Below are 14484 nucleotides of genomic sequence, written 5' to 3'. Positions count from 1 at the left end.
CAACAAATAAAATAATCTTGTAGGGTGGGGGGTGGACGGGGGCACAGGGTCTGAGATGACATATTATCCTTGTGGAGACTGATACATCAGCAGGAAGTCAAACTAACTTCATTTCATAAGGATACAAACTTGCAAGCTTGATTTGTTTTTAATTCCCCTGTCTTTTCAGGCCTCACAAAGACTGTAAGTTCTTTGAACTCCAGAACCAGGTGAGAAAAGATGCCGAAAGAAGTAGTGGAAAAGGGAGAAGCACGGTGAGGAATTAGGAATCTTGAGAGAGAAATCCCCTTCCCCTCTTTAAAAAGAATGTAAAAACCAAGGGCATTGCCAGATCCCCAGAAAAAGAAGTAGCTAGGCACCAAAAAAGCGCTTTTCCCTACCTTCTTGTTGTTTCTATTGTAGCCAAAAGTCGAAATCCCAGGCCTGGAAGTCACCGATAGCAGCATTTTCTCTTTAATGTTAGGGAACGAGTGAGAGAGCGAGAGAAAGGGAGGGGGTAAGAAAGACGGGGAGGGAGGGAGGAGGGGAGCGAGGGAAAGGGGGAGAGGGAGGGAGGATAAAAGGGAGGGGGAGGAGAAAGGAGGAGAAAAGGAGCAGGAGGGGAGAGATGAAGGGGGGCTGCGGGCAGAGAATGAGCTCGGGCTGCTCCTTTACGTCACTGAGAGAAGTTAACAGAGTCTGAATGAGGCAGAGGCACTTCGACTGGGTCCTAATGCCCAAGATGTTATTTTTTGTTTGTTTTTCACAGTCTCAGGAGTTAAAGCGAGAAAGCAGAGTTCTTAGGTCTAACCCCTTTCAAATTTACCCCCTTTCCTCTATGAACAAGTTCTGATTCTCATATAAAGACAACAAGGGCTTTATTTACACCCTTAGATCTCTGCTATAAGATTTCAAGCTTGATTTTAAAGGGGCTCCTGAGACATTGCCTTGGAGAACATGTAAAAAAAAAAAAAACCAGAGTTAGAGACACAGTGTTTGAGATAAGCTCAGGGCTTCCCCTACTTTACATTTACAGTGTTTTTTTTTGTTTTGTTTTTTGTTTTAGACAAAGTTTTACTCTGTCACCCAGGCTGGAGTGCAGCGGTGCAATCCTGGATCTGGCTCACTGCAACCTCCACCTTCGGCAATTCTCCTGCCTCAGCTTCTCGAGTAGCTGGGATTACAGGACCCACCACCACATCTAGCTGATTTTTGTATTGTTTAGTAGGGATGGGGTTTCGCCATGTTGGGCAGGCTGGTCTCGAACTCCTGACCTCAAGTGATCTGCCCACTCAAACTCCCAAAGTGCTGGGATTACATGCGTGAGCCACCACACCTGGCCCATTTGCAGTGATCTTAATGTACAAAGGAACAAACAGAGGAACACACCAAATAGCAGAGCTAAGCAAAACAGAGTATGGGGTATAACTAGTTTCAGATTCTTAGATCTGTTTCTCTTGGCTCACACCAATGGGCTGATGCCCCTCACCCCTATTTCAGATTCTCCAAGGAATGAGTTCATACTTAAGAAAGAATGATCAAACTGGACTATATCATGAAACTTGGGGCCTAGGCATTTCTTTAACAATTGCAGGCTATCTTATTTAACACTTTACCCTACTATTTCCTCGTCTTTAAGATCCATGAAACTGAAACAATTACAGTAACTCACCAAACCTGGAATTTATGTCTAAATTGACGTCCACAGTTGGGATATCTGCTTCGAGTTGTCTTTGAGCTGTCAAAGAAAACCCAAAAAAACAAAAAAAAAACCTACTTAAAAAGCATATGCTTCAAACAGAATAAAAACACAAAATTCTTAGGAAGGGATATAAATTTCAGAGTCAAGAACTTAATAGAGTTGCAACACTTACCTCTACTAGTTTCCAAAGAATGTCTTTGTAGGAGTAACCTTAACAAGAAAGGAAACCAAAAACTTCAGAATGATATCCAGTAACCCCTAACAATCCAAGTGGAATAGAGATATAAAATGAAAGCCTTCAAATCCATTCATAAGGCCACCTTGCTGCCATCCTAAGTATTCTCTTGAGATATAAATTAACCCTGTTTTATGACAACAAATATTAAGCCTAAACCCTCCCTCAAATGAAGTTCTGGTCTCTATTCTAGTTTCCCTGTCACTTTTTTGCTATGATAATGGAACAGACAGTATTAGCATTCTGCAGAGTAAATATACATACCCTACCCCCAATCTCTAACTTTCATTTCCAATAGGACAGGAAGTGCCTGCTCAGCTCAAGGGACACAGGAAGGGTGGGACAGCCTCAGTGTGGGAATTGCAACTGAGATTGGAAACACAGCAGCCAAATGCAGTAAATAAATAAATGAAGACATCGCTCAGTGACTTTTTTTTTTTTTTTTTTTGAGACAGAGTCTTGCTCTGTTGCCCAGGCTAGAGTGCAGTGGCAGTATCTCAGCTCACTGCAACCCCTGCCTCCCAGGTTCAAGCAATTCTCCTGCCTCAGCCTCCCCGGTAGCTGGGACTATAGGAGTGCCCCAACATGCCTGGCTAATTTTTGTACTTTTAGTAGAAATGGGGTTTCACCATGTTGGCCAGGCTGGTCTCGAACTGCTGACCTCAGGTGATCTGCCTGCCTCAGCCTTTCAAAGTGCTGAGATTACAGGTATGAGCTACTGAGCCTGGCCCCAATATATATTTTTTAAGTCCCTTTTCTGCTCTCAGAGACTCTCAACCAATTTATCCTTGCTGTTTAGGCCCTTGGATGATATATTCTCCTTTACCCTAACAATGTGGTACAGAAACCTTTCTCTTTTTTTTTTTTTTTTTTTTTTTTTGAGTCGGAGTCTCGCTCTGTCTCCCGGGCTGGAGTGCAGTGGCCGGATCTCAGCTCACTGCAAGCTCCGCCTTCCGGGTTTACGCCATTCTCCTGCCTCAGCCTCCCAAGTAGCTGGGACTACAGGTGCCCGCCACCTCACCCGGCTAGTTTTTTGTATTTTTTTTTTAGTAGAGACGGAGTTTCACCGGGTTAGCCAGGATAGAAACCTTTCTCTTGAAGGCCCGACTCATAAAGGCAATCAACCCAATTTAACCTTTTTATTTTTAAGTCTAATTTTTCTTTCTACTTTTTGTTCTTTTTCCCCCCGAGACAGAGTCTCACTCTGTCGCCAGGCTGGAGGGTAGTGGTGCAATCTCGGCTCACTGAAATCTCTGCCTCCTGGGTTCAAACGATTCTATTGCCTCAGCCTCCTGAGTAGCTGGGACTACAGGCGTGCGACACCACGCCCAGCTAATTTTTGTGTTTTTTTTTTTTCTTTTTTTATTATTTATTTATTTATTTTGAGACAGAGTCTCACTCTGTCACCCAGGCTGGAGTGCAGTGGCACCGTCTCAGCTCACTGCAACCTCTGCCCCCTGGGTTCAAGCAATCCTCCTGCCTCAGCCTCCCAAGTAGCTGGGATTAGAGGCACCCACCACCACACCTGGCTAATTTAGTTTTTTTTTTTTTTTTAATACTTTAAGTTCTAGGGTACATGTGCATAACGTGCAGGTTTGTTACATATGTATACTTGTGCCATGTTGGTGTGCTGCACCCATCAACTCGTCAGCACCCATCAACTCGTCATTTACATCAGGTATAACTCCCATTGCAATCCCTCCCCCCTCCCCCCTCCCTATGATAGGCCCCGGTGTGTGATGTTCCCCTTCCCGAGTCCAAGTGATCTCATTGTTCAGTTCCCACCTATGAGTGAGAACATGCGGTGTTTGGTTTTCTGTTCTTGTGATAGTTTGCTAAGAATGATGGTTTCCAGCTGCATCCACGTCCCTACAAAGGACACAAACTCATCCTTTTTTATGGCTGCATAGTATTCCATGGTGTATATGTGCCACATTTTCTTAATCCAGTCTGTCACTGATGGACATTTGTGTTGATTCCAAGTCTTTGTTATTGTGAATAGTGCCGCAATGAACATACGTGTGCATGTGTCTTTATAGCAGCATGATGCAGGACATAGGCATGGGCAAAGACTTCATGTCTAAAACGCCAAAAGCAACGGCAGCAAAAGCCAAAATTGACAAATGGGATCTCATTAAACTAAAGAGCTTCTGCACAGCAAGAGAAACTACCATCAGAGTGAACAGGCAACCTACCGAATGGGAGAAAATTTTTGCAACCTACTCATCTGACAAAGGGCTAATATCCAGAACCTACAAAGAACTCAAACAAATTTACAAGAAAAAAACAAACAACCCCATCAAAAAGTGGGCAAAGGATATGAACAGACATTTCTCAAAAGAAGACATTCATACAGCCAACAGACACATGAAAAAATGCTCGTCATCACTGGCCATCAGAGAAATGCAAATCAAAACCACAATGAGATACCATCTCACACCAGTTAGAATGGTGATCATTAAAAAGTCAGGAAACAACAGGTGCTGGAGAGGATGTGGAGAAATAGGAACACTTTTACACTGTTGGTGGGATTGTAAACTAGTTCAACCATTATGGAAAACAGTATGGTGATTCCTCAAGGATCTAGAACTAGATGTACCATATGACCCAGCCATCCCATTACTGGGCATATACCCAAAGGATTATAAATCATGCTGCTATAAAGACACATGCACACGTATGTTTTTTGTGTTTTTAGTAGAGACGGGGTTTCACCATGTTGGCCAGGATGGTCTTGATCTCTTGACCTTATGATCCGGCCACCTTGGCCTCCCAAAGTGCTGGGATTACAGGCATGAGCCACCACGCCTGGCCTTTTTTGTTTTTGAGACAGAATCTTGCTCTGTGGCCCAGGCTGCAGTGCAGTGGCATGATCTCAACTCACTGCAAGCTCTGCCTCCCGGGTTCAAGCGATTCTCCTGTCTCAGCCTCCTGAGTAGCTGAGATTACAGGCACATGCTGCCAAGCCCGGCTAATTTTTTGTATTTTAGTAGAAACAGGGTTTCACTGTGTTGCCCAGGCCTGTCTCAAACTCCTGAGCTCAGGCAATCCACCCGCCTCGGCCTCCCAAAGTGCTGAGATTACAGGCATGAGCAACTGCACCCAGCGGATAATTTTTTTTTATAATAGTCATCCTAATAGGTGCGAGGTGGTATCTCATTGCAGGTTTTCCGACTGTTGTTGTTTGTAAACTGACAGTTCATAATTGTATGTATTTATGGGTACAAAGTGAAGTTATGACTTATACTATAATGTAGAATAATTAATTCAAGCTAATTAACATATCTATCACCTCAAATACTTACTATTATTATTATTTTTTAGATAGGGTCTGGCTCTGTCGCCTGGGCTGGAGGACAGTGGCGCGATCTCGGCTCACTGCAGCCTCTGCCTCCCAGGCTCATTATCTTTTTTTTTTTTTTTTTTGAGACAAGAGTCTTGCTCTGTCACCCAGGCTGGAGTGCAGTGACATGATCTCAGCTCACTGCAATCTTGACCTCTCAAGTTCAAGCCATTCTCATGCCTCAGCCTCCCAAGTAGCTGGAATTACAGGTGCACAACCACCACACCTGGCTAATTTTTGTGTTTTTAGTAGAGACAGGGTTTCATGATGTTGGCCAGGCCGGTCTCAAAATCCTGACCTCAAGTGAGGCAAGTGATCCACCTGCCTCAGCCTCCTAGAGTGCTAGGAGCCACCAAGCCCAGCCTACTTATCATTTTTGTGGTGAGAACATGTGAAATTTACTCTTTTAGCAATTTTGAAATGTATAATACACTATTAATAACAATTTTCACCACACGTGCAATAGAGCTCACAAAAAAATCTTATTCCTCCTAAGATTTTGTACAGTTTGACCAGCATCTCCCCATTTCCTCCATCCCCCGGCTTGTGTTTTTTTTTTTGTTTTTTTTTTTTTTGAGACGGAGTCTCACTCTTTGCCCAAGCTGGAGTGCAGTGGCACAATCTTGGCTCACTGCAACCTCCACCTCCCAGGTTCAAGCGATTCTCCTGCCTCAGCCTCCTGAGTAGCTGGGACTATAGGCACACGCCACCATGCCTGGCTAATTTTTGTGTTCTTAGTAGAGATAGGGTTTCACTATGTTGGCCAGGCGGGTCCTGAACTCCTAGTCTCGTGATCTACCCGCCTCGGTCTCCCAAAGGGTTGGGTTTACAGGCGTGAGCCACCGAGCCCGGCCGGTTCCCCAGCTTTCTGTAACCACCATTCTATTTTCTGCTACCGCGAGTTGATTGTTTTAGATTCTATGTATAAGTGAGAACTTACAGTATTTGTCTTTTTGTGCCTGGCTTATTTCACTTAATATAATGTTCTCCGATTCCATCCATGTTGTCACAAATGACAGAATTTCCTTCTTTTTTAAAGTTGAGGCTGAATGAGGTGGCTCACACCTATAATCCCAGCACTTTGGGAAGCCAAGGTGGGAGGATCACTTGAGCCCAGGAGTTCAAGACTAGTCCAGATAACATAGTGAGACCCCATCTATACAAAAAATTTAAAAAATTAGCCAGGTTTGGTAGTGCACGTCTGTGGTCCCAGCTACTTGGAAGGCTAAGGTGGGAGGATTACTTGAGTCCAGGAGTTGGAGGCTGCAGTGAGCAATGATTACGCCACTGCACTCCAGCATGGGTGACAGAGTGAGACCCTGTCTCAAAAAAAATAAATAAATAAAGTTGAATAGTACTCCATTGTGTATATATAGCATATTTTCTTTATTCATTAATCTGTTGATGAACACTTAGGTTGATTCCATAACTTGGCTACTCTAAATAGTGCTGCAATAAACATGGGAATGCAGACATCTCTTCAATGAACTGATTTCAAATCTTTTGGGTAAATACCCAGAAGTGACATTGCTGTTCTTGAACAAGCGAGACCAAGCTGGTCTTGAACTCATGGTCTCAAGCGATCCTCCCACTTTTACTTCCCAAAGTTCTGGGTTACAGGCATGAGCCACTGTACCTAACCCAATTCTAATATTCCTAATGTGTTATAGTCTCACTTTCATTCCTTAATGCTTAATGATACCTTAGAATTTTAAGTAGTTGAGACCTCACCCCTATAAAAAAAAGGATGGTGGGGCAAGAGACCAGGCATAGTGGCTCACGTCTGTAATCCAGCACTTTGGGAGGCTAAGGTGGTTGGATTGCTTGAGCTCAGGAACCTAAGACCAGCTGGACAACATGGTGAGAGCCTCATCTCTATTAATATATATATTATATATATTATGTATATATTATATATATATATATATTTGTTTTAAATAGTTAATGCCAAGCACATGGCTCGTGTCCATAATCGCAGCTACTTAGGAGGCTGAGGCAAGAGGATAGCTTGAGGCCAGGAGTTCCAAGACCATACCAGTAACAGAGCAAGATTCTGTCTCTAAAAAAATTAAAATAAAAAAAAATTATCTCAGTGTGGTTGTGTGCGCCTATAGTCCCAGCTACTGGGGAGGCTGAGACAGAGGGATTACTCAAGCCCAGGAGTTCAAGGCTGCAGTAAACTGTGATCTGTCACGACACTCCAGCCTGGGCGACAGAGAGAGACCCTATTTCTAAAAAAAATACATAAATAAATATGTAATAAAATAAAAAGTTTAAAAAATAAAATCAAGGCCAGGCGCGGTGGCTCAAGCCTGTAATCCCAGCACTTTGGGAGGCCGAGACGGGCAGATCACGAGGTCAGCAGATCGAGACCATCCTGGCTAACACAGTGAAACCCCGTCTCTACTAAAAAATACAAAAAAACTAGGCGGGCGAGGTGGCGGGCGCCTGTAGTCCCAGCTGCTCGGGAGGCTGAGGCAGGAGAATGGCGCAAACCCGGGAGGTGGAGCTTGCAGTGAGCTGAGATTCGGCCACTGCACTCCAGCCTGGGCGACAGCACGAGACTCCCTCTCAAAAAAAAAATAAATAAATAAAATTAAATAAAATTAAATTAAATTAAATTAAGAAAAAATTAAAAACAGTTAAAAACCATGGGTTTTAGAAAAAGGCAGACCTGAGTTCAAATCCTGACACCAGGCTGGACACAGTAGCTCACGCCTGTAATCCCAGCACTTTGGGAGGCCGAGGCGGGCAGATCACTTTGGGCCAGGATTTGAGACCAGCCTGGCCAACATGGCAAAACGGCAAAACGCTATCTGTACTGAAAATACAAAAATTAGCTGGGTGTGGTGCACACCTGTAATCCCAGCTACTCGGGAGGCTGAGGCATAAGAATCTCTTGAACCTGGGAGGCAGAGATTGCAGTGAGCTGAGATTGCTCCACTGCACTCCAGCCTGGGTTGACAGAGCAAGACTGTCTCCAAAACGAAAATTAAAATCCTGTCACCACTGTTAGTTACTACTTATATGACTTTAGACCAAGTTACTTAACATCTCTCATTCACCCATGTGCAAAATGAAGATAATACTTCACTTTTGCACTGGGAGAAATTACCTCACATATCTGATCCCTACTTTTCTCATCTGTAAAATGGAATAATAAATAGTATCTACTCCCTAAAATTGTAGTGAAATGAAATAAGGCAATGCGTATAAAGCCCTTAAGAAGGTGCCTGACACTTGGTAAACACCCAATAGATGCTAGCTTCATTGCAATTAATTACTCTACCGCCTGCCAGCGTGTATCCCTCTGGGTTAAACCCAAATTTTAAGATCTGAAGTGAGCAATTCCAGAAACTGGCATCTTAGTTACATTCAAAAGATTATCCTAGAATCACGCAGGCTAAACTACATACCTCGAAAAGTTTCAGGGATCATCCAATTTAATTTCTTCCCTCTCTCCCATAAGCATACAACCTGATTATTCATAAATTATTTTCATAATTCTCAGTCTCCTGGAAATTGGTGGAATATGTCTTATCTCTAGAAAAAAAAGGAAACAAAATAATACAAAATCAAAAAACACTAGATACAAGACACCCCAGCTCCCATTTCTCTTTGAGTCCTACAATCCAAGAAATAAAAACAAATCTGGCAGAAAAAAAGGGGGACTTCCTTACATGCTAAGATTTAACCCCATTCCTCTACTCTACAAGTAGAGAATATCAGATAGAAGGGAGATAAAGAAGGATCTAATTCAATAAGCTCTACTTATATTAACTAATACAAAAACCTAAATTTTTGTTTGTTTGTTTATTTGTTTGTTTTTGAGACAGAGTCTCTCTATGTCACCCAGGCTGGAGTACAAAGGCATGATCTTGGCTCACTGCAACCTCCACCTCCTGGATTCAAGCAATTATCCTGCCTCAGCCTCCCAAGTAACTGGGATTACAGGTGATTGCCGCCACACCCAGCTAATTTTTTGTATTTTTAGTAGAGAGAGGGTTTCACCATTTTGGCCAGTCTGGTCTCGAACTCCGGATGTCAAGCGCTCCACCCGCCTCGGCCTCCCAAAGTGCTGGGATTACAGGTGTGAACCACTGTGCCTGGCCTAAAAATCTAAATTTGTATAGTCTAGTAAGTTGAGACCACAGAAGTAAAAGGACCCAGATATGCAAACTGTTGCCAAGGGTGTATTATGTTAAAGAGCACCAACAAAACTGGAAACTAAATCCTTCATTCTGGTGAGTATATATATTATAAACATATATATATGTATATATATTTTATGACAGGGTCTCACTCTGTCACCTAGGCTGGAGTGCAGTAGCACAATCACGGCTCACAACAGGCAGCTTTGACTTCCCCAGGCTCAGGTGATCCTCACACCCACCCCACCCCTCCCCACCCTGTAGCTGGGACTACAGGCATGCACCACCACACCTGGCTAACTTTTGTAATTTTTTTTTTTTTTTTTGGTAGAGTCGGGGTTTCATCATGTTGCTCAGGCTGGTCTTGAACTCCTCAGCTCAAGCAATTTGCCCACCTCAGCCTGCAAAAGTGCTGGTATTACAGGTGAGTATATTTGTAAAGGAGTTATGGAATTCCATGGAAATGATGGGGAAGGTAATGGTGTTCTGAGGTTAGATCCAGGAAATATATGGGAGGAGGAAGAATACTACTTCCTCCAGTGTATTTACTTTGATGCCCTTCTGCTTTGCCCATTATATTGCCCACATTTTTCCAGATTTAGTCAATGCCTCACTAATTCTTGGTTCTCATGAACCCAGCACTCAGGAATTGTTTTGAAGGGAAAAAAGCAAAATGAGAGCTATCTGTAACCTCTTTGGGGAAGAGACATTTGTACCTGATTCAATATAGGTTTGTGATTTCTCCGGAAAAACAAGTCTTTTAAACAAGTGTCCAAGGTGAAGGAGTAGGGGCTAGATCAACCCCAAAATGTAGCTGAAAAATGTCCCAGCACTTTGGGAGGCTGAGGTGGGCAGACTGCTTCAGTCCAGGAGTTCAAGACCAATGTGGGCAACATGGCAAAACCCCATTTCTGCTAAAAATACAAAAAACTAGCCAGGCATGGTAGTGCACATCTGTAGTCTCAACTCCTCAGGAGGCTGAGGTTGAAGAGCCACCTGAGCCTGGAAAGTCGAGGCTGCAGTGAGCTGAGATGGCGCCACTGCACTCCAGCCTAGGCAACCGAAGTGAGATCCCGTCTCAAAATAAAAAGAAAAATAAAGAAAAATGTTTGCATGCCTCTATTGGCCCCTCCATATCAGGGTGGAGAACTCAGAAGAATGTATTACCTGTAGATGTGCTGGACCCTAGCCAGACATTCCAATGGAGACAACCTGGTGTGGTATATGTGTCTGAAAGCAATGAGACAGGTCAGTTTGCATGTGAGGCTCTGAATGTGGCTCAGAGGCCTGAACAAGGTATATTAGAGCCAAAGAAACATTTTTCCCTAGGAGTAAATACTCCCTGTGGATTATCTTTCCATTCCACTGATTTACTTTTGTGCCCAAAATGCTATGTAATGGAAATAGTCCAAAATTTGACTTTATTGGCCGGGTGTGGTGGCTCACACCTGTAATCCTAGCACTTTGGCAGGCTGAGGTGGGCAGATCACTTGAGGTCAGGAGTTCGAGACCAGCGTAGTCAACATGGTGAAACCCTGTCTCTACTAAAAATACAAAAATTAGCCAGGTGTGGTGGCACACGCCTGTAATCCCAGCTACTTGGGAGACTGAGGCAGGAGAATCACTTGAACTCGGGAGGCGGAGGTTGCAGTGAGCCGAGATCATGCCACTGCACTTCAGCCTGGGCAACAGAATGAGACTCTGTCTCAAAAAAAAAAAAAAAAAAAAAAAAAAAAAAAAAAAAAAAAAAAATTCAGTTTATTTCCTGGTAAAAAGATGAGATTATGTCTTGGGGAAAAGTAAAAAAACAAAACAAAAACAAACAAACAAAAAACAAAAAACAGTTTATTGAACATACCAGTTTCCTTAGGCAAGAAACATTAATGAGCTACATCACACAGTAAAGCAAAGCTTAGCCGTGACCCCTTCTGATGTAGGATGGAATGACAAAATTGGTCTAAAACTAAAAATTAGAAAAGTTTGTCTTTTTACCTCTTTGACTTACCTCACTGGCAAACAAGGAAAAAGACAGCTCTAAAGAATTATTTCTTTCACACCCTGGATATCAGTGCTAACAGGCTGTATTCTCCTACAGCAACAGATATTCCTGGCCAAGCATTACTACAGAGAATATTCTAATAAAATTGTCAAATGGACTTTTCCTTTGCCAGACGCTGAAGGAATACAGGAACGAAATCATTTAGAATCACTGGGCTAGAAAATTACCATATTGTAGAACGAAAAGGCTGGAATGGATTCTATGTAACCCAGAATATACCACATTGATTATATGGTGGTATTCATTGTATTCTCTTTTTATTTTATCACCTACCAGAAAGATTTATTCTCTAAATGTGTGTTTCCTTCACACCTGAGGCATTAATTTTGCTTGGCCTTGGCCTCATCTATCCCTAAAATAAATAACTCAGATGATCCCAATAGGGCCCACAACTGATTCAACAATTAGGCTGAATCAAATGAAACTGCTGTCTCTATAGGTTAAATCTTAATCTTTTCATATCATTGAATACTAGCAATTTCATATGGTCAAACTAAATATTGCAAGAAGTATGAGACTGTGAGGATGATAATGAACCAAAACAGTGATTAATTGGATAGTTCCTTCCCCTTGTCCTCTCTCATTTTCAGATTAAAAAGGCAAATCCCAGAGAGGCAAACTCACTTACACAAGGTCATAGGGGTCAAACAGCAGCATAAGTGACACCAGAATCCAGATTTCTTCTTCATTTTTCTTTTTTCTCTTTTTTTGAGATGGAGTCTCACTCTGTTGCCCAGGCTGGAGTGCAATGACACAATCTCAGTTCACTGCAACCTCCGCCTCCTGGGTTCAAGCAATTCTCCTGCCTCAGCCTCTGGAGCAGCTGGGATTACAGGCACGCATCACCATGTCCTGCTAATTTTTGTATTTTTAGTAGAGATGGGGTTTCACCATGTTGGCCAGGCTGGTCTCGAACTTCTAACCTCAGGTGATCTGCCTGCCTCGGCCTCCCAAAGTTTTGGGATTATAGGTGTGAGCCACTGCTCCTGGCCAGAATTCAGATTTATTGACTGAATTCTACCCTTTCTATTTGCCCGTAAAATAATTCCAGTAAATATGTACTTTGGGGTCAGAAATAATAAAGGAATAATCCTAGGAATCCAGAAGTGAAAGATTCAACTATTTTCCTCAAGCCAGCCCCTTACCTCAAGTAGTAGTCATATTCAATATTCTGACTTATTCTTAACTTACATACTGGGTAATATTTCTAGGGATAAACTTACAACACAAACAGCAAGAGGTTTGTTAAAAACCACATTTGCTGAGAAGCACTCCTAATGAAGCTTCTACCTGAGTTTTGATTCGCTATATATTTAGAAGATAATTTGCTTTAAATCTGCTTTCCAGATAATTAGGACCACATCCTAAAACTCTCAGGTGAAATATAAGATTTGAATATAAGGGCTGGGCATAGTGGCTCACACCTGTAATCCCAGCATTTTGGGAGGCTAAGGCAGGCAGATCACTTGAGGTCAGAAGTTCGAGACCAGCCTGGCCAACATGGTGAAACCCTGTCTCTACTAAAAATACAAAAATTAGCCAGGCATGGTGGTGTGGGCCTGTAGTCCCAGCTATTCGGGAGTCTGAGGCAGGAGAATCACTTGAACCCAGAGGCAGAGGTTGCAGTGAGCCGAGATTGCGCTACTGCACTCTAGCCTGGGCAACAGAGGGAGACTCTGTCTCAAAAAAAAAAAAAAAAAAAGAGAGATTTGAATGTAAGAAATAATTGTTTTTCTATTTTTCCTGTTCCTATGGTGCTGAAAAAGTAATTGTTAAAATATCAATATACATTAGTTATATGGTCACTAGTCATGAGCAGGCTTCACCAGAAGCATAAACTTGATGAGGACAGAGACTATGACTGTTTTGTACACCATTATATCCTTAGCATTCAGCAGGACCTGGCTAATTTAAAATTTTAAAATATTTGTTAAATGAATAAATGGACTGTCTCAGAACACAAAATTTACATCTGAAAAAAAATGTTACTAATTAAAAATGGTTAAGGCCAGGGGCGGTGGTTCACGCCTATGATCCCAGCACTTCTGGGAGGCTGAGGTGGGTGGATCATGAGGTCAGGAAATTGAGACCATCCTGGCTAACATGGTGAAATCCCGTCTCTACTAAAAATACAAAAAAAGTAGCCAGGCGTGGTGGCAGGCACCTGTAATCCCAGCTACTTGGGAGGCTGAGACAGGAGAATGGCGGGAACCCAGGAGGCAGAACTTGCAGTGAGCCGAGATCTTGCCACTGCACTCCAGCCTGGGCAACAGAGAATCCATCTCAAAAAAAAAAAAAGAAAAAAAAAAAAGAAAAAATGGTAAAAGTAGGGCTGGCAGTGATGGAATGGCACATTAGAACATCTAGGAACTTTTCCCTTTATATTTACAATATATCATTTTCTGTTTTTGGTTTTTGAGACACGGTCCTCTAGTGATCCTCCTGCCTCAGCACCACCCCTGACAAATAGCAAAGACTACAGGCACATGCCACCAGGCCTGGCTAATTTTTAAATTTGTTGTAGAGATAGGGGTCGCATTATGTTTCCCAGGCTAGTCTCAAACTCATGGCCTCAAGGGAGATCCTCTTGCTTCAGCCTTCCAAAGTGCTGGGATTACAAGTATGAGCCACCACGCCTGGCCTGATTTTCTTTTTATTGCCTATTTTTGTGTCTTGGAAGTCAGACAGCTTGAACTTACCTGTGTCTCCTAACAGTGGAGTAAGCCCACTCTCATCTGTGGGCTAAAGTTAAACTGCCATTAAAGACATCACATCAAGAGGTCAATTACAAATTTGTATTCCTGTAACATTTTGTTTTAAATTTTCATAGGTTTTTTTTTTTTTTGAGACAGAATATTGCTCTGTCGCCCAGGCTGGAGTGCAGCGGCACAATCTCGACTCATGCAGCCTCTGCCTCCCAGGTGCAAACAATTCTCCTGCCTCAGCCTCCCCAGTAGCTGGGATTACAGGTGCACACCACCATGCCTGGCTAATTTTCGTATCTTTAGTAGAGAT

General features: G+C 42.7%; 1 protein-coding gene across 7 annotated transcripts in view; it reads right to left on the bottom strand.

Moving 5' to 3' along the window:
* RBMS2 (RNA binding motif single stranded interacting protein 2) overlaps positions 1–2136 on the bottom strand; it is a 94991-nt gene extending 92855 nt beyond the window's left edge. The window contains exons 1-2 of one of the 7 annotated variants that reach the window (XM_008003698.3): positions 1854–2136; positions 1652–1717 (exon numbers count right to left, since the gene is read on the bottom strand). Coding sequence is in view for 4 of the 7 variants with exons in the window: in XM_008003692.3 (XP_008001883.3) it covers positions 381–446 (66 nt within the window). In the remaining 3 variants the exon portion in view is untranslated. Of the gene's footprint in view, positions 1–380; positions 638–1651; positions 1718–1853 lie in introns of those variants that run through there. The other 6 variants (XM_073020868.1, XM_073020867.1, XM_008003692.3 and 3 more) reach the window with 6 other exon arrangements.
* Between the last annotated feature and the right edge of the window lie 12348 nt (positions 2137–14484).

This window comes from Chlorocebus sabaeus, chromosome 11 (genome assembly GCF_047675955.1).
Source record: "Chlorocebus sabaeus isolate Y175 chromosome 11, mChlSab1.0.hap1, whole genome shotgun sequence".
NCBI lineage: Eukaryota > Metazoa > Chordata > Mammalia > Primates > Cercopithecidae > Chlorocebus > Chlorocebus sabaeus.
This window is presented reverse-complemented; position numbering and strand designations above follow the sequence as displayed.